The 19,224-nt window shown below is 38.6% G+C and overlaps 1 protein-coding gene across 7 annotated transcripts in view; it reads right to left on the reverse strand.

Moving 5' to 3' along the window:
* CTBP1 (C-terminal binding protein 1) overlaps positions 1-19,224 on the reverse strand; it is an 80,373-nt gene that overhangs the window by 8,687 nt on the left and 52,462 nt on the right. For 6 of the 7 annotated variants that reach the window (XM_030564811.1, XM_030564810.1, XM_030564813.1 and 3 more), the window contains 4 exons: positions 12,492-12,698; positions 6,832-7,046; positions 2,467-2,597; positions 89-216 (listed from right to left, as the gene is read on the reverse strand). In XM_030564811.1, the coding sequence (XP_030420671.1) occupies positions 89-216; positions 2,467-2,597; positions 6,832-7,046; positions 12,492-12,698 (681 nt within the window). The remainder of the gene's footprint in view (positions 1-88; positions 217-2,466; positions 2,598-6,831; positions 7,047-12,491; positions 12,699-19,224) is intronic. The other variant, XM_030564812.1, reaches the window with a different exon arrangement.

Consider the following 19,224-nt stretch of genomic DNA (forward strand, 5'->3'; position numbering starts at 1 on the left):
TTTTGAAAACTCCAACAATGAGAAGAATCGATATATTTGTTTAATCAAGAAAACGTTCAGCGAAAGAACAAGTATGAAAAGTTAGTACCTGTGATAGCCCTACGGATCTCTCGTGCTGCTTCCTCCCGCATCTCAATAGAAGCTTGTTCACTGTACCAGGCTGCATGTGGGGTACAGATCAGGTTTGGTGCATCCTTCAATGGACCCTGACTAAAGCTAAATGAAATTTTAAAACAAGATCAAATGACACAAAAATACGTTGGGGGGGGGGAAGATAGGGAATGAGAGGATTTTTGCATATTTTTAGAATTAACAGCTACAACTACAGGATGAACTATACCAATATTTTTTGGGTAGATTTGTTTTTAATTTTACAGTTAATTTGATATATTTCTAGCTGTCTAAATAAGTAACAATTATTCTTCTTGGACTCAGGGGGTGACATAAAAGGGAAAGCAGCACTAGATTCTGTCCAGTGCCACTCACAGTCAGATAGAGAAAATGATACGGTGAGCCCAACCCCAACATCTGTTCAAGAAGAGACTCAGTTTGAGTCCATTAGGACAAAATTTATCATCATTTTTACACCCCTAACAAAGCTTTGTTTCTTTAAAGAGACACTGTTAGCTTGAAATATAGTCAATTTTTAAAAAGGAGTTAAAATTAGTTCCAGGTAATACATTTGCCTGCATCTCCCTGACAATTCTTCCTATTTCACATTGCCCTGTTTTTAAATTAGTTTCTCTCTCCTGTTGCAGTGTGAAAAACCCACCTAACAATACTAGAGATGGACTAACTGACCGACTGACTATCCAGGGGAAGCAATGAAACCGACTGTACAAAAAGTGCTGTCAAATGTACAAACGAAAACGGAGAAAACAGTGACACTTTCCCCATCCAATTTCTTTGTTATAATAATCTTGAAGCGTTACTTACAACAAGAGGAGAGTAAATATTTTTAGACAGAAGTCTGCTCTCACAGTTAGCAGCAATTCTTAAAGTGACAGACTTCATCTCTAGTTTAAAATACCTGCCAAAACTTTCTCCAATACAATATTTGCACAACGGTTAGTCTCTATGGACTAAATGCTGTCCTCAGACACACACACTGAAGCCCAAGGAAACTATGGCACTGATCTTGCACTTAAATCTATGTTGATGGACCCTTGACCTACAGGGACTTCCCACTCTAGTCAATGGGGCTTCTTGTGGGTGCAAGAATTTGCTTGTGCAGATCTGATGGCAGGAATAGGGATATCTGAAAGCAGAATTTTGCCCCATGGATATTAGACTGTGGTTTTGCTCATGGTATTGCTCTGTTGTAATGGTTACACTTAGAAGTAAACAAATGCAGGGCCAGAGTAAGACTTTTTTTTTTTTTGGTGTGGCATTCTGTATACTACAGATGCAAAAACTCTACAGGGAAGGACCCTTTATCGCTATTTTTAAAAGTGGTTATCTCAGATGATGTCTCAAGACATCTGATGAGAGGAAAATCACGAACCAGATGTTTCTATAACCTATCCTCAAGTCCTGAATCTGTTCCTCTTCAAAGAGTTATGAGGACTGTAGAAGTTTAAACCATCTAATAAGAAATGCAGGCTTCTTCCTGCCTGCACCCAGCAACTGCACAATTGTCAGTTCCTAGGTTTAACCCATTGCAAACCACTCTCAAACTCAGAGGTCAGGCTCAGGACTCATGGAAAGACTGTAATGGTATTTTCTGTGTTTAAATCATACCACCAAAGCTACTAACTGGAGACACTGGTACATTTGTGGCTACAACTGTGGATTTCCTGGTGGTATTCAGTAAACTAAATATAGTGTCACCAACTCTGCTAATGGCAGCAAAAATATCCGGACTCTGGTCATCTTTCTCAATTCCACAAACTTGCCTGCTTATAATTCTCATGTACCCAGTAGAGAGAATCTGGATGGGACACGGAATCTATGCAATGAGGTGTCAATGTCACACCCATATACCTTCATAAAAGGATAGTTTTTCCAAAACACTCTCAACTCCCCCCACCTTACTGAAGAGTACCACCATTAACTATCCTCTAGTAGGGAGAGCTGGCCAGGCCTTCCTCCTATCAATGACAGGAGAGGAGTGTGTTCTTTTCCAGGCCGTGAGGCACAAAGCCATGCCCAGTATGTGAACTTGGGTTCTTGGTGCAGGGCAGTGCATTTTACTACTGAATTACCCCCATTACATTTTTTTTAAATCTTGTATTTAACTTTTTTTTCTGCTCCCTCTTGACTGTGTACAAAAGCTCCATCTGCATTTGCATTAATCCAGAGCTGCACAAAGATGCATATTGCTTCACTAAGGAGGATTCAACTACTAAGTGGAAGGAACGCTTCTTTGCTTCATTGCTGTTGGATGCATCATGCACTAATACTTAAAAATAAGAAAGTGAACAAAATATAAAAAAAACAAAAGAAAAGAAAAAAAAGGAAAAGCACCTGAATGGTTCTGACTCATGTACATCTAAGGCTGCCCCTCGTATCCTTCCTTCCTTCAGGGCCTGTGCAAGTGCTTTTTCGTCTACTAACCCACCTCGAGCTGTGTTGACCAGGAAAGCCCCTTGTCTCATCTAGGGAAAGTTAAAAACAAGGATGATGAAATAAAAATAAATGAAATAAAATCGTTGTGGCATTATTTACTCAAAGGAAGCATCCATTACAACAAAGGCTGTTCAACTGGATTAACCTATCACCAGTTGTCTTCCCTTTCCATTGGAAAGTACCACAAAATTTGATGCTTCAAATGTAAAATAATATATTTCACAGCACTTATAACGTTTTGTTTCTTATAAGTAGGGTGTCTTGTAACAGAACCAATGCTTTACATACTGTGCAGTACACGACCAGAAGAAGTAAACATGCAGGTGAACCTGACCGATTTTTTTTGTATTTATTTCACTGTGAAATTGCATGAGACGGAAGCTATTGCACACTACTAAACAAAATCACATTTTGTAGTTTTTAAACTTTTATGCAAATGAAAGGCTAAATGGATCTTTTAGAAAACTCAATGATTTTGTATCTTCCAAGACTTTTTGCTTTAGTTAACAAGATGTAGACGATTTATACTTTATTTACTGCTGATACTTAAACTCACTTCCCCCTCCCCATGAGACTTTTCAAATCAAGATCCAGGAAATTCTTGTTTTATTCGATTAAAAGGCATTGGAATGGTATTGTCTGGGAATGCTGTGAGCTTTGGCAAGAGGCTGTAAACTGCATTGCTCAGATTAGCATTATAGTCCTCCACACTCAAGTCTCAGCTACAAGACTTCATGCCATAATGTAATCGCAACATGAACACCAAATGGAGATTTAAATTAAAAAGATGATAGCCTAGAATGAAGGTGGGAATAAAGATTTCAGGGTCTCACGTCAACCAACATCAGAACTTAAGGATCCATAATATGTGTCCCATACGTAGGCCCCAACCCTGCAAACATTACTTCTGGGGCAATTCTGCGCACAATATTTTAAATTCTGTAAAATTCTGCATGTTTTATATGTCAAAATATGCAATATAATCATGCTGGTTTCAATTATTTTGGTAATTTATTTAAACTACAATACAATGGATGGAGAATGGGAGTGGGAAATATTGGAGGAAATCTCCAAACCCCCTCTAATAGTAATGTAGCTAGCTATGACCCTTTATTTCTAGTTATTAGTAAAAAAAAATATATGCAGCCATATGCTCAGTGTTACATTACAGGCAACTGAAGAGCAAATGAGGGCTGAGGAATCGAACTAACAATTTATATTGGCTACTGACCATCTCCAGAAATGTCAGCAGCAAACAGTTCATGCAGCACATTTTGATCGGAAATTTTTTCAGTCCAAAAATTTAGACCAGCTCTAATGACTAAAGCACCATAAGCATTTATGAGGCCATGCTGTCCTTTACACCACTCTGGCAATGTAAAGGAGCCTTACAACTTTTACATTGTTTTATACTCCTGGGGAGAATTCACTAGGAACAGTGGGAACAATTCAGTAAGCAGGCAGGCTGCTACATTCTGCTCTGCCTGAGGGGGACAGAGCCTGCCCCACAACTACCTCCTCAGAAACGCACCAAAGCCCTGCCCTTCCACACCGATCATGTCGCAATAGCAAGCAAGAGGGAGAGACACGACTGCCCAACCCCGCCATGCCAGCAGCAATTCAGGTGTCTCTACCAGCTAGTCCAGGTGCCCGAACTGACATGTTTGCACTGACCGAGAGTGGTGCATCACCATTCTCCAAGTTTCCCTTTGTTTCCCCATCAGAAGTCAATGTCGCAGAATTCCTCCCAGGAATAAAACATTCCCATGCATCAAAATGAGCACAGTAGAAGTGTTTGCAGGATAGGGGTCATAAATAAGGATAGGTGCCCAAGTCCTCATCTTTAGCTGATCCCATCATCACAAAACAACAACAAAACACAATTTTTGAATAGTGAATGAACTTTAAAACGTTATTTTAAACGGGCCAAGGACTTTTACAGGATCATCAGTTGCTCTTTCGCAACTAACACTTGGGCTTGAAATGCCAAACTGACGCACAGTAGGAGTATTTACAAGAAAAAGAGCACGGAACGGAATTTCCTCGAAGTCGTTTGGTAGGATGGTTGGAAACAAAAGAACGAAGATTTACAGTATCTGATCAGATTATAACAGAATTCACGTACTATAGTGGCCAACCCACTGACTCTAACCATGGTCTGACCCCTCTCACCTGCAGACCTGTAGCCCTGCAGGGGGACATCTACAGATTCCAGGGAAGCATGTGTGTGCTTGGCCCACTTCAGCACTCACATAAGTGACAGGATGCATTTGGCCTTAAGTATCATGTAGAACATTTATATATCCTCTAAAGAGCTTGGAAATTTTAATCATAGTGGATACCGCTCAAATCCCTTTTCCATCCACAAAAATCTTCCTTGATTTTTCATCTCCAGTGCTATTTATGCAGCTGTAAAGCTAGTAGTAAGATAAATCAAAACCAAACAGAATGTGGATGTATAATTATATTCTAGAGGGAGTGAGATACGTGAGTCACAGTCAACTGCAATGGTAGTTGCAGATTAGGAATGCCTCTTTTCAGCTATTCTAAATTAATCCTGTGTAACTGCAATTATTATAACAAGAGATATTGTAATAAATAAAATGTCTCCTTTACAAATTTGTAATGTGATGAACAGGTAAAGATGATTTCTGCTTCAGGAAAAAAAAAAGTGAGCACTCACTGCCCTGGACTCAGTTTACTTGATCTTTCTTGAGGAGATGGAAGGCCAAATGTCCTGGCTTGGTAATACACCAAATAATTTAGCAGATAAGTCAGCCTAACAAGGAAAGAGAGGCTCCTTCCTAAATTTTTCAAAGAGATTTCAAGGATATTCAATTTAAAAGATCCATTGACACGCAGTTCAGGTTGCAACCTTCCCCTTTGTGCATATATAAATGAGACCTTTTCACTACATTAACACATAACACTGCATAATGTGGCATATTTGATCATTGAAGACATATGGCATACATAGGTATAAAAATGATGGCTAATTTGATAATTTTTATATATATAAAAATTAAGTCAACTGTCTTCTAGATTTCAGTGGAGCTCCATGTGGGTGCCCGCACAGAGCTTCTTAACATACTAGGACCTTTCTGTTCAGCATTATATGATAATATAATGAAAGAGTAATCATAAGGTATGAGTGTAGTATAAGAATCTATACTGAACAGAACAAAAGTCCAGAATGAAGACGTGACAGAGGACAGCTTTCTTTGCTCCCTTCATACTGAATTTCCTAGCTTTTGCGAGTTTTAAACTGAGATGATCTACTTGGATTTTTCTACATAGAGTCAATTGTCCAATTAAAGTATCTATTACTACATCTCATTAATGTTAGGGCATGATCCTATGAGATGTCAAGCATCCTCAACTCATACTGAAATCCCAATGAAGTCCACGGGAATAGCAGGTATTTGGTATTTATCAGAAGCCAACCAATCATTTAAACTCAGTAGAGATATTTTTCATAGAACTTCTCCGTGTTATCAAATAAATTCGTATAATAAATGTATAAAGAGCACTAACAATGCACAACGAACATACAGGATTTCTTAGTTCAAATTATCATTTTTACTTATATAATTGCCACAGATACATTTAAAAAAGCTACATCTTTTAATATACATTATATATAACAAGATGTGAGACAGCAAATAAATATTGAATGCAAAACCCAAAACATTTACCTTCTGAATTTTCAAAGAGAACAGTTCTACATTTGGATATGGTTTAAGTATTTAGTAATTTTAGAATGCTTCATCCCAAGACCAAATCCATTTTATATATTTTCCCCAAATAACTGTGGTGTGAGCAATTATTAGGGAAACATTCTGCAACTATTAGGAATTAACACAAGGGGTCACCAGTTAGTCACGATCCTTAAGTAAGGGATACAGACACTCAAACTGTATGAAGTATAAAAGTGAAGTGCAACTTTTGTTACTCATATAAAGAGGATGTATGTACCTGAAGATACCACAGAAGTGCTTTTAAATAAATGTCAGTGAATCAAGCAAGCATAACACACTATTTCCACAAAAGAGAAATTAGCAAGTAAAATGAATGAAAAATAACACTGTATAAGATATCATCTATTTCTTAACCAAATATAAACCTGCTTAACAAACAGTGAAATAGCAGATGGAAGAGAAAATTAATATAGATCTGAATTTGCAAGTTTACATGGAGAAACTCTACAGTTTACAGAAAGTTAGTAATTATAAAACTATACCCAACCTACATTTGGATAGTTACCTGTTTAATGGTGAAGTCATTAATAAGATGATGATTGTGTTCATTCAAGTTGCAGTGCAGGGTTACACAGTCACTGTGAAATAGCAGGTCCTGTAAAGTGCTCACCCGCTGCAGTCCAAGAGCACGTTCAATGCCATCTGAGAGGTATGGGTCATAAAAAAGAACACTAAAGCCAAAGGCCTTTGCACGTAGTGCTACTGCTTGCCCAACACGTCCTGGAATGACACAGACATACAAACAAAAGAGAATGTTTCTGGAAGTAAGTGGCATATTTGTATAATTCTTGTTACAAAACATGTATGTGGTGCTGTAAACTTACATGGGATTTTACAGAACATAGAAAAGAAACATACCATGTCTCATTAGAAATGCTCATTACATAGCTTTATATTTAAGGATTGGTTTATGCCATCTCTGACCAAAACAAAGCAACAAGACTGCTCCATAAAGATAAACAAAATGGCAAGCTGTAATGCCAAAAGCTGGAACGTATGGGATCTATGGGAACCTGGATCTGCTTAACAGGTGGCACCATTTGCTGGACGAGCTGATGACAAATCACTGATGTTCCGGACTATTCCCTGCAGTGCAATTGTTGCCATGCCAGTCCTAGGATCTGAGAGACACAAGGTGGGTAAGGTAATACCCGAAGAAGAGCTCCGTATAGCTCGAAAGCTTGTCTCTCTCTCACCAACAGAAGATGGTCCAATAAAAGATATTCCCTCACCCACCTTATCTCGGCAAAGTACTCATTTTTGCCCAGGTCTGCACAGTTAGTTCTAATAAAAAGTTGTTAAGTGAACGTTTGCAATCTGAGTTTAAAGAAATTATTTCTTTAAAAAGTTCCCTCTCTGCCTGAATTCATGACACTACACATCAAGTTGTGGCAACATGATTATTTCAAAGCCAGTTCAATACTGAAAACATTCACATTCTTGTGATTGCAATTAGCAGATGAGTCTACCCTCCCAAGTTGTTTTCAGTTTATGCAGCCTTTAAAATTCTTTCAGCTCACCTGCCCTGCCCCCGCTCCTGTCCCGGCCCCACATGCACTTTCTGAGATGGTACTTTCCACTTTTACATCCTTCTTGATGATGGACTTATTCTGCAATGCCTACAAGAAACCTGCCATAGGTCTTTTATTTGTTCATTATCGATATAGCTAAACCATAAACAAAGGAGCTCCATCATAACATGCACTACTCCTGTTGAGTAGCTGCAGTGATAATCTTGTTTAGTATCTGTACTGCATAATGTCTAGAAGCCCCACTGTGGTAGGCAGTGTACACTCATCTATAATGAAAAGACAGTCCCTAGCCAAAATAAACTCATAATCTAAATAATACAATCTACCATATTGCCTTAGTTCTTCCTCATTTACCCTTTCTTACTCTCTTATAACGTTCCTTAAGTCCTGTTTTAAATTGGTTTGAGGAAAGGATCCCAACCTGCATGTGTACTGGGAGGTCCTTATCTCACTTATTATAACACACCGATAAGAAATATAAATCAAGGTCACGGGACTGGCATGTGCTGTGTGAAGAGAGTTTGGGAATAGGAATGTTTTGAAGAAATACAACTATTTGTGCTGTACTGTACTTTATACTCCGCTATCGGGCTTGTGGAGAATTTGAGACATAAGGATATTTCAGAAGCATCATAATCACTAGGCTCACCAGGAAAGCCAATGCTCAGCCTTAAAAATATCAACAGAAAGTTTTGTTTTGTAACATCTGTGTCTAGTCAAAATGCAACAGAATAAGATAGGAAAATCCCATGTCTTTCCAACTATGTTTTAAGGGATTTCTCAGTGTTCTTCAGTTTCTTTTTGAATAAACACAAGAAGCCACAAAAGGAGGTCTCTTCTTGACCATTTAAACCTGAACACAGTAATTCTGGAGTGCCTGGTGATGGATACATTTAGAATATTGAGCAGTTAATATCACTGGTACTGTTTGCTTTTCCCTGGGGACTTCCACTTAAGACAAAGTCTTCAAAACATATTGAAATAAAAAAGACTGTGTATACTAGTTGTTTGCTTTTGAGGATCTGTTTATAATGCTTAATATGCAACAAGGGAGATTTAGGTTAGATATTAAGAAAAACTTTCTAACTATATGGGCAATTCAGCTCTGGAATAGGTTTCCAAGGGAGGTTATGAAATCACAATCATTGGAGGCTTTTCAGAACAGGTTGGACAAGCACCAGTCAGCAATGATCTAGGTTTTCTTGTTCCTGCCACAGCCCAAGGAGCTGGATTTGATGACATCTTGAGGTCCCTTCCAGCCTTCTTTGAAAATCTGAAATATTGCAAACTTTCTAGTATAATTAAAATATTTTCAAGATTCAGGACCTATATAGTTCAAGTGTACATCCGGGTTTGCAACTAAGGGGTGATTTCAGCCTCCTGGTTGCTGTTAAATGATAACTGTAGCAGTAACCAGATTGGCTTTCTATTAATCCAAGTACTTCTATGCTCATCTTCAAGAATATCTAAATGCTTTTACCATCTGCAGCTGGTCAGGAGGTTGTGACCTGTTCTTTCAGATACAAGCCTGGCTACTGTTACCCATGCCTTTGTCACCTCAAGATTAGACTATTTTAACATTCTATACGGAGCTACATCTTAAAACCATTCAGAGACTGAAGCTGATGTAGAATGTAGCACCTCACTTATTAAGTGGGATATCACATGCTCACACACGCACACACACACACACACAAATACAGTGTATATTATACGACAATATATACGAATACTCTGCAATCTGCAATGATTGCCAGTTGGTCTCTAGGTAAAGTAACAAAGAAATAAGGTAACACAGAAAGCTTCAAATAATGTGGTATTATTTATGTAGGATGCTACACAATTTCTAAAGATACAGAGAAACAAACCCAGGCCTGAGAAAATTACAGTCTGAACAAACAAGCAAATGAGAAATGGGATGCAAGAGAAGCATGTGATTGAGCAAACAGTGCTGTTCAGCAAACTTTTTGCTTGTTTTACTTCTCTCATTATTGCCACAAGCTAAGGGAGGGTGGAGACTGGTTAATAGGCCTTGTGGAAGAAGTGAGTTTAGAAGAGGGATATGAAGATGAGCAGCAGGAGGCTTAGCAGATCAAGAGGGAGTGAGGGTGTCAGAAGTAGGGAGTTTGTATGAAAGAAGGCACAGAGAAAAGAGTGGGTGAAGGAAACGAAAAGGCCAGTGAGTGATGCACCTTGGCCAGACCAGAGGGTGTAGAAGTGATTGGTTTGGGGTTTGGAAGGACTGACTATGTGGAGAGCCAAAAGGCAGGCAGGAGCTAGTCTTAGACCTCTTTGGAAGTGAGAATAAGGAAGGGCACTTCTTGTGAAGAAGGCAAGAAGTAGTTAGTGAAAGGATGTTAAGAGACCCTGGACATGGTTATTGTGGCAGACATGTTGTATTATCCATACAGGACAACTCTGAAAGGATTGAAGGTTGAGCTAAGATGATGATAGTTAGGGTGACCAGAAGTTCCAATTTTATAGGGATAGTCCTGATATTCAGGGCTTTGTCATTTAAGCGCCTATCATCCCTCACCCCCCGTCCCGATTTTTCAAAGTTGCTAGCTGATCACCCTAATGATAGTGGAAATATATAGCAGCGGTTGATGCCAGGGATGAATATGGACAAAAGCGGAGAAGACATTTTGGAGATGTAGAGAGAAAATTCAATAGGATTTAGCAATGGCATCAAGGTGGCATGGAAGTAGAAGTTGGGACTAATTTATTTTACGTGTGGAGCATTTTCTATAACAGCCTTTCATGAGTCAGCAGTTGGGATGTCAACACATTTCAGTAATAAACTGAAACAAAACCAAAACTGAGACAAAATCAACTAGGACTGGAACTGACAGCTATGAAAAGTGGCATGTTCTGCAGAACACAAGGTACCCTAAGGCCAATATGCTGATGAAGAAGATTGCAAATATATTTTAATCTAAAACTCATGACAGATAACTCTCATAGAAACACAGAAATGTAGGGCTGGAAGGAACCTTAACAGGTCATCAAATCCAGACATCTCCATTGAGGCAGGACCAAATAAACTTAGACGATCCCTTGCAGGTGTTTGTCCAACCTGTCTGGTTTTTTTTTTAACCTCAATTATGAGGATTCCACAACCTCCGTTGGAATCTTATTCAAGAACATAACTATCCTTATAGTGAGATTTTCCTAATATCTAACTTAAATCTTCTTTACTGTAGATTAAGCCATTTACTTCCTGTCCTACCTTCAGTGGACATGTAAAACAATTGATCAGCGTTTTCTTTATAAAAGCCTGCAACATATTTGAAGACTTATGTCCCCCCTCAATCTTCTTTTCTCAAGACTGAATACACCCAGTTTGTTTTTTTTTAACTTTTCCTCTCAAGTCAAATTTTCTAAACCTTTTATCATTTTTGTTGCTCTCCTCTCCCCAATTTGTCCACATCCTTCCTGAAGTGTGGTGCCCAGAACTGGACATAGTACTGCAGCTGAAACCTCACCAGTGCCAAGCAGAGCAAGATAATTCCCCCTATGTCTTACATATGATGCTTCTGTTAATACTCTGAATGGTATTAGCCTTTGTCGCAACTGCATCACATTGTTGACTCAAATTCGTGATCTATTATAACCCCCAGATCCTTTTCATCAGTATTACATCTAGCCAGTTATTCCCCATTTTGTAGTTGCATATTTAATATTTCCTTCCTCAGTCTAGTACTTTGCACTTGTTTTCAATGAATTTCATCTTGCTGATTTCAGACCAATTTTCAAATTTGTCAAGGTCACTTTGAATTCTAATCCTATCGTACAAAGAGCTTGAAACCCCTCCCATTTTTGTGTCAGCTGCACTTTTTATAAGCATGTTCTGTACTCCATTATCCAATTAACTAATGAAAATATTTTATGAATCTTGCAGGACCTTTTCTGGTATGTTAAAAGATAACTGTAGGAGGGAGAAATATGGGAAAAGTAGTTACGCCAAAATAAGCCCAAATGGAGTATTGGACAGCAAATTAAATAGAATTATGCAACATAACACGGCACCAAATAAGGCTAATCTGATATTGGGATAATTAGGCAGAGGCCTCATGATGGAACAGGGAAGTGATACTCCCTCTTTATATGATTCTGCAGCACCTGTGTGTTGATTCTCAGAAAGATGTAGAGAAATTCAGGGTAGAACAACAAAATTAGATAAGTTGTTGGATGGACTGACTAGGTGGAAATATTAAGTGATGATTTAGGAGGCGGAACAAAGTAACCACCTATAAATATTTGAAAGTTATAAACACCAAGGATGGAGAAGTACTATTGACCATGATACAATGGAGTATGATTAGAAGTAATGAGATGAAATTAAGAAGAGAAAGATTAAAACCATCAGGAGAAAAACTATTAAATTTTGAAGTAGTCTTCGAAGGTAAATAAAGGAAGCCCCATGAGTTAGGGACATTTAATTATTTTTATTTAGCACGGGTATTACTTATTCAGCATACAAGTTTGGACAATGCGAATATTCTGCAAGGAGCAATCCTGCACTGCAGAGGATGGCTTATATGACTCATCTTTTCCATCTTCAATTTCCACAATTCTATCACAATGGGTAAAAACAAAAACTGAATCAACTGTCTACTCAGAGTCAACATACCTAATCCAATAATGCCCAAGGTCTCCCCTCTAATCCTCGCAGCTCCAGAAGCGACTTCCCGAATCTGCTCAACACTCTGTACTCTTGTGCCTTCTCGCAAGGCCTGATGAAGCCAGGTGGTTCGCCTGTAAAGGTTCAGAATGTGGCACATTGTAGAATCTGCTGTCTCTTCTACTGATGCAGCTGGCACATTACATACTGCAATTCCTGAAAGAAAAAGGTTATACATTTATTGAATATGTCACACACACACTTTTTCCCCTCACTCAAAAGTCACACTAGAGATTATGGAATAAATTATTCTAGAGTCAAGGATAGTGTAGATTTACAAACATTTACAATAGATATTTTCACACGCTGTTTGTATGAACATCAGAGTTCATTGCTTGAATGATAGTGGCAGGACTTGTTAAAACACATAATGAAAGTATGCAAATAGCTGGTTTTGGAATTCATCACTATTTAATATGTTCTAAACTTTACAGGAGTAATGAAGAGATTCACTAAAAAAATTCCAAAAGGAAAGTTGCAAAAGGGGTATTGTCTGGTAGTTCAGTCCCCAAAACCACTATTAACAGAAACATATTTATGAAATTTCAAAAGTTTTCACAAAAACATCTCTGTGCAAATAGTGCAGTATTTGATTAATGCATGACAGCACACAAGAGCAGTTATGTAATCTATTTCCATTATCAAACCTATTTGTTAAATGAATTAATTTTTTTTTGACGCAGCTAGTTAAATGGGACTTAAAAGGTACAGTCGCAAAAAAGTGAAATGCCTGCAAGCAGCAGGGAAACTTTGTAAAAACACCATATTAAAAGCTCAACTAAATGTATATCCCAAATTAAAAAAATAGCAAGGGGACTAAAAAACCTGCCACCATGAATAAAGAGTAAACAAAGTGGTTAGAGACAAAAAGACATCCTTTAAAATTGGAAGTGAAATCCTACTGAGGAAAATAGAAGGGAGCACAAACTCTGGCAAGTCAAGTGTAAAAGTATAATTAAGCAGGGCAAAAAGCAATTTGAAGAGCAACTAGCCAAAGACTCAAAAACTAATAGCAAATTTTTTAAGTACATCAGAAGCAAGAATCCTGCCAACCAATCAATGGGGCCACTGGCGATCAAGGTGCTAAAGGAGCACTCAAGGTAAATATGGCCATTGTGGAGAAGCTAAATGAATTCTTTGATTTAATCTTCATGGCAGAGGATGTGAGGAAGATTTCCACATCTGAGCCATTAATTTTAGGTGACAAATCTGAGGAACTGTCCCAGACTGAAGTGTCATTGCAGGAGGTTTTGTAACAAATTGATAAATTAATCAGTAATAAGTCACCAGGACCAGACAATATTCACCCAAGAGTTTTGAGGGAACTTAAATATATGAAACTGCAGAGCTATTAACCAACTGTGGTGTGTAAATCAGCTTCTGTACCAGATGAGGAGAATATCTAATGTGACAACAATTTTTAAAAAAGGCTCCAGAAGCTATCCTGGCAAGTACAGGCTGGTAAGTCTAACTTCAGTACCTTGCAAACTGGTTCACTCTATTGTAAAGAACAGAATGATCAGACACATACATGAACATGATTTGCTGGGGAAGAATCAACATGGCTTTTGTAAAGGGAAATCACATCTCACCAATTTATAAAAATTCTTTGAGGGTGTCAACAAACATGTGGACAGGTGTGATCCAGTTTATAGAGTGTACCTGGACTTTCAGAAAGCTTTTGACAAGGTCCCTCATCAAAGGCTCTTAAGGAAATAAAGCTGTCATGGGATAAGAGGGAAGATCTTCTCATAGATCAGTAACTGATTAAAAAAAAAAAGGTAGGAAACAAAGCGTTGGAATACATGGCCAGTTTTCAGAATGGCAAGAGAGGTAAATAGTGATGTCCCCCAGGGATCCATACCGGCACCAGTGACATTCAACATATTCATCAATGATCTGGAAGAAGGGGTAAACAGTGAGGTAACAAAATCTGCAGACAATACAAAACTATTCAAACAAGTTAAGTCCAAAGCAGACTGCAAAATGTTACAAATGGATCTCACAAAAGTGGTTGACTGGCAACAAAATGGCAGAAGAAATTCAATGTTGATAAATGCAAAATAATGCATATTGGAGAACATAATCCCAAATATACATAGAAAATGATAGGGTCTAACTTAGCTGTTACCACTCAAAAAAAAAAAGAGATTTTTGAGTCATTGTGGATAGTTTTCTGAAAATGTGCGCTCAATAGGCAGCGGCAGTCAAAAAAAGCTAATAGAATATTAGGAGCCATTAGGAAAAGGATAGATAAGACAGAAAATATCACAATACCACTATACAATCCATGGTATGCCCAAACCTGGAATACTTCATGCAGTTCTATGAGGAGAGATTAAAAAGACTGTGACTTTTCAACTTGGACAAGAGACAATGAAGATGAGCTATGATAGAGGTCTATACAGTTGGGAACTGTGTTATTTATTCCCTCACATAACAAAAGCAACGGGTCACTCCATGAAATTAGTAAGCAGCAGGTCTAAAACAAACAGAAGGAAGTACTTATTCACACAATGCACAATCAACCTGTGAACTCGTTGCTAGTGGATGTTGAAGGCCAAAACTATAACCGAGTTCAAAAAAGAATTAGATACATTCATGGAGGATAGGTGCATTAACACCTATTAGCCAAGCTGGTCACGGATGCAACCCCATGCTCTCTGTGTCCCTAGCCTCTCATTGCCAGAAGCTGGGAATGGGTGACAAGGGATGATGATTACCTGCTCTGTTCATTCCCTCTGGGGCACCTGGCATTGGCCACTGTCAGAAGACAGGATATTGGGCTAGGTGGGCCATTGGTCTGACCCATATAGCCGTTCTTACTTTCTTTTCATACTGAGAAATTCATACTAAGGCTTGATCTTACAAATAGTTACACCCATGAGTAGTCTCATTAAGCTCAATGGGACTAATTTGTGTGTAACTACATGGAGGTCCAGGACAGTATGTTTATTTATGGCTTTTCAATATATTTTTGCTGGAGATATTTTATTAGCTATATAACATGGAAATTGTGCTATGTGTTTATATTAGCCAAAGCAAGATCAAGACATATGCCTTGCACTGGCAACAAAAGAAGTGAAGTTTGTGCTGGTTCTTAAAGTTAAACTGCATTAGTTAGACTCATAGAAGGTTCGGGTTGGAAGAGACCTCAGGAGGTCATCTAGTCCAACCCCTGCTCAAAGCAGGACCAACCCCAACTAACAACTAAATCATCCCAGCCAGGGCTTTGTCAAGCCCTGTTATACAAGAAAGCTTTGTTTATATAAGCTAATAAAGATCACAAACTGTTTTAGAAATATTAGTGAAAGCTCACCAGGCCCTTCTGGGGCAGGTCTGATTATATCCACTTCATACATGGGTAAAGTGAGAGACAGAAAGGAACGGCTTACTCAAGATTGCTCAACTAGTCAGTGGAACTGCTGTGAACAGAAACAGGAGCCCTGACCCTCAGTCCCTAAGCTAACCAGTAAAGACACACCCTACCTAAATCTTCATATAGAGGTGCTGAGTCTGCTCCTACAAGGCGTTTGAAGATAATAAGAGTTTATGGTGCTAAGCACCTGGCAATAGCTGGTCTGTAGTGAGCAAGGCATGGAGGCAAGAAGGTGAAAGAGAGCAAGAGAGAGACTCCTGCTGACTTCAACAGAAGTCGGATTCGGCACCAGAGATTGAATCCAAAATCCTTTGTAGCCAATGGCAGTTACTCCCAAAAATGGAATAGACCCCAAGTGAGTTGGCTTTAACACTATGGACACATTTGCCACCTTGCAAGGAAATTATTGTCCGGAAAACTCTTGCAGTACTAAATATATGCTTCATAGTTAAGAAAATAACTTTTTTTCTGAAATAACCCTAGCGAATGTTGTTGATTACTTTAATACCTTTTGTCCTGCTTAAATGTTGCCTCTTCTCAGCTACTTCCACGTACTGTGTGTAGGGTGACCAGATAGCAAGTGTGAAAAATCGGACACAGGGTGGGGGGGTATTAGGAGCCTATATAAGAAAAAGCACCAAATATCGGGACTGTCCCTATAAAAATCAGGACATCTGGTCACCCTAACTGTTTGCTCCCTTTCTATTTACCAGCTGAGACTCCTGACAAAATTTGTGTTCAGACAGCTGATGATTCCTGTTGCACATTTCAATGGCGATGAATAAGTACTTTTTTCTTCAGCAACTGCTAGGGTATTTTTCCCTGTAGATATTTGTCCATAAACAAAAATTAAATAAGCTGCTTCAGCTAACAAAGGCAGCAGCTGACCATCCACTTTGGCTTGAGGGAATAATGACAACCTAGCTTTAATATTATGAACTTCACATCTTGTGAAGCAAGAGAGGCAGAACAGTATTCTCTTCAATAATAGGAACAAGGTCACTAATTTGATAAATCATCATCTCAAACCCTATTTATCTACAGTGTGAATCCAAATTTCTTTATTCTGCTGGCTTGCACTTTTATTGACTTTTGAGATCAATTAAAAAACAGTATAACTATTTTTCCTTTCAGTACTGTGTGGAATCATCTGCTGAGTCACTGCTCTTAGATTTACTAAGATAAAATAGCTTCCTTTGCTGGCATATCATTCTTGGCATCCTGCTAGCACAAGCTGGAGTATGAATCCCAACATTGTAAAAGAAAGAGGCAAAATAAGTACCCTTGTTTAACTGGAGGGTAAAATTACATTAAACCTATCATATTAAATGGCTTTATTTGGTTATATAAGAAAAAAGTGCCCTTTTCATGGAACAAAAATACAAATTGCATGGGACAATATTAAAATTCATAAATACATATTTTAATGCCCAGCATCTACCAAACACTGCTTTCTACAGGGTTAGAAATGTTTCATTACATGTCTGAAGAAAGAAACAAGGAACTACCACTCACCTTTCAGCTTGTTGGAGCTTTCCTTGCTCATCGTACAGTTGTCCCTAGAAGGCTGTAGGGAGAAGGGTCACGTAACCTTTCATCTAAGTTCAGAGTTTTTTTTCCCTTCTCCCACCTCTAGTTTACTACATATAGGCAGCCAAAATAAGGAGTAGCAGCAGGAGGAGAACAAGAACAAGGAGAAAGTGGACAAGCACAAGACTTACCATAGAGAAAAAGGGTATCGCCTTCCCACATACTGAGAAAACAGTGATTTCTTCTACACACTTCCCCCCCAGCCCCGATCTCAGTGGTCTGGTCCACACACACACCCACCCACCCACCCACCCTTAGAAAGCCCAAAACTCACTGGCTTCAGCCAAAGCCCCAGCCCTATTTGCCTTCTATAAGCTCGTTCCTACCTCCCTGATTACATCATCTCCACTCAAGTTTTTCTCAGCACAATAAGCAGCACCTCACAAGCTCGTGGAAAAAGTGAGATTTTTCAAGTTTTTCCATGGGAAACTCTTGGTTCTACCTTTTTTTTTTAAATACACATCAGCCAAAAATGACAGCATGAAAAGAATGCTCCTATAATCATATCTACAAAAACATTTTCTTCTAAAGTGAAAAAAATTCTCATGTGCTCTCCACTAAGTAGGCGTCTGATAAAATACCTGGCATTTACAATAGATGCTTCTGAATATTGTTGCTACTACCACAAGACGTACTTCCACAGCACATTTCAGCAGTAGATGAAAATGGTTTACAAACAGTAATTAACTCTCACATCACCTCTATGAGGTATGTATTATTTATACCAGTTCTGCAGAGGGGGAACTGAGTGACAGGTAGGTTAAGTGATTTTGCAAGCAATGGTAAGTCAGTAGTTGAATCCCAGTCACCAGCTGTAGCCAGATGGAGCTTAAAAATCAGACTTTCAACTTTCATCCAGTTTTTACTGACTAAAACGCAAAACCGACAGTCATTTCATTGGGAGGGGACAATTTTATTCATTAAAGATAGGCATGGATCAATACCCTAGATCCTAATTTTATAGCTTAAATGAGTCTAATCAGAACCTCAGACCTGAGCACTTAGAAATGCTGAAATTTAGCATTTAGATCTGAATCAGAACACTCTCAAAGTCTGCGATGTTCAAGTTTGGACAGTTACAGAGATAGGTTTGAGTTGTGAACTTGTAATCCAGCAAGGATGCCTGCCTGCACGTACAGATCATATTCTGGCCTGGAGTCCCATTTGCTTCAGTAGGATTCTGCACAAGTAGAAACTTTTGCAGGACTGGGGTCTTAATTGTGAACCCAGAGTTAGGGTTTGGACCTAGTATTTTGCTTCAGGTTCATCTCTATGATGCAAGTTTACAAACGAACATGTCTGTGTTCATCACAATGCATATGTCTAACCTTGTTAATGTCAACTGGAGTTCAAGGCTGGCACCAAAGGGAGAACAGCCCCCTAAACATCTTCAGATCTAACCTGCTCCTGAAGCATTTGTCACACTAGAAAAAAATCTACTGTAACTATGCCTAGAAGCCAAGGAAACTGGTGTTGGGTGGTTCACCCTTATTTACTATCAAACAACCCAGTACTACAACCACTTACTACTTGAGCGAGACTGACACTGCAATAAGTACTACACTGGGTAGCAAACATTTGCAGGACCTACTCAAAAGAGACAGGAAGAAAATCTTCAGGTAATTTGTTCCCAGTTTATTCAGAAAAACTGAAGAAATAACTTGTAAATTGAGAATACAGCTTTGTTTTTGACTGCTGTGAATCAAATAACAG

Source organism: Gopherus evgoodei, chromosome 5 (genome assembly GCF_007399415.2).
Source record: "Gopherus evgoodei ecotype Sinaloan lineage chromosome 5, rGopEvg1_v1.p, whole genome shotgun sequence".
NCBI lineage: Eukaryota > Metazoa > Chordata > Testudines > Testudinidae > Gopherus > Gopherus evgoodei.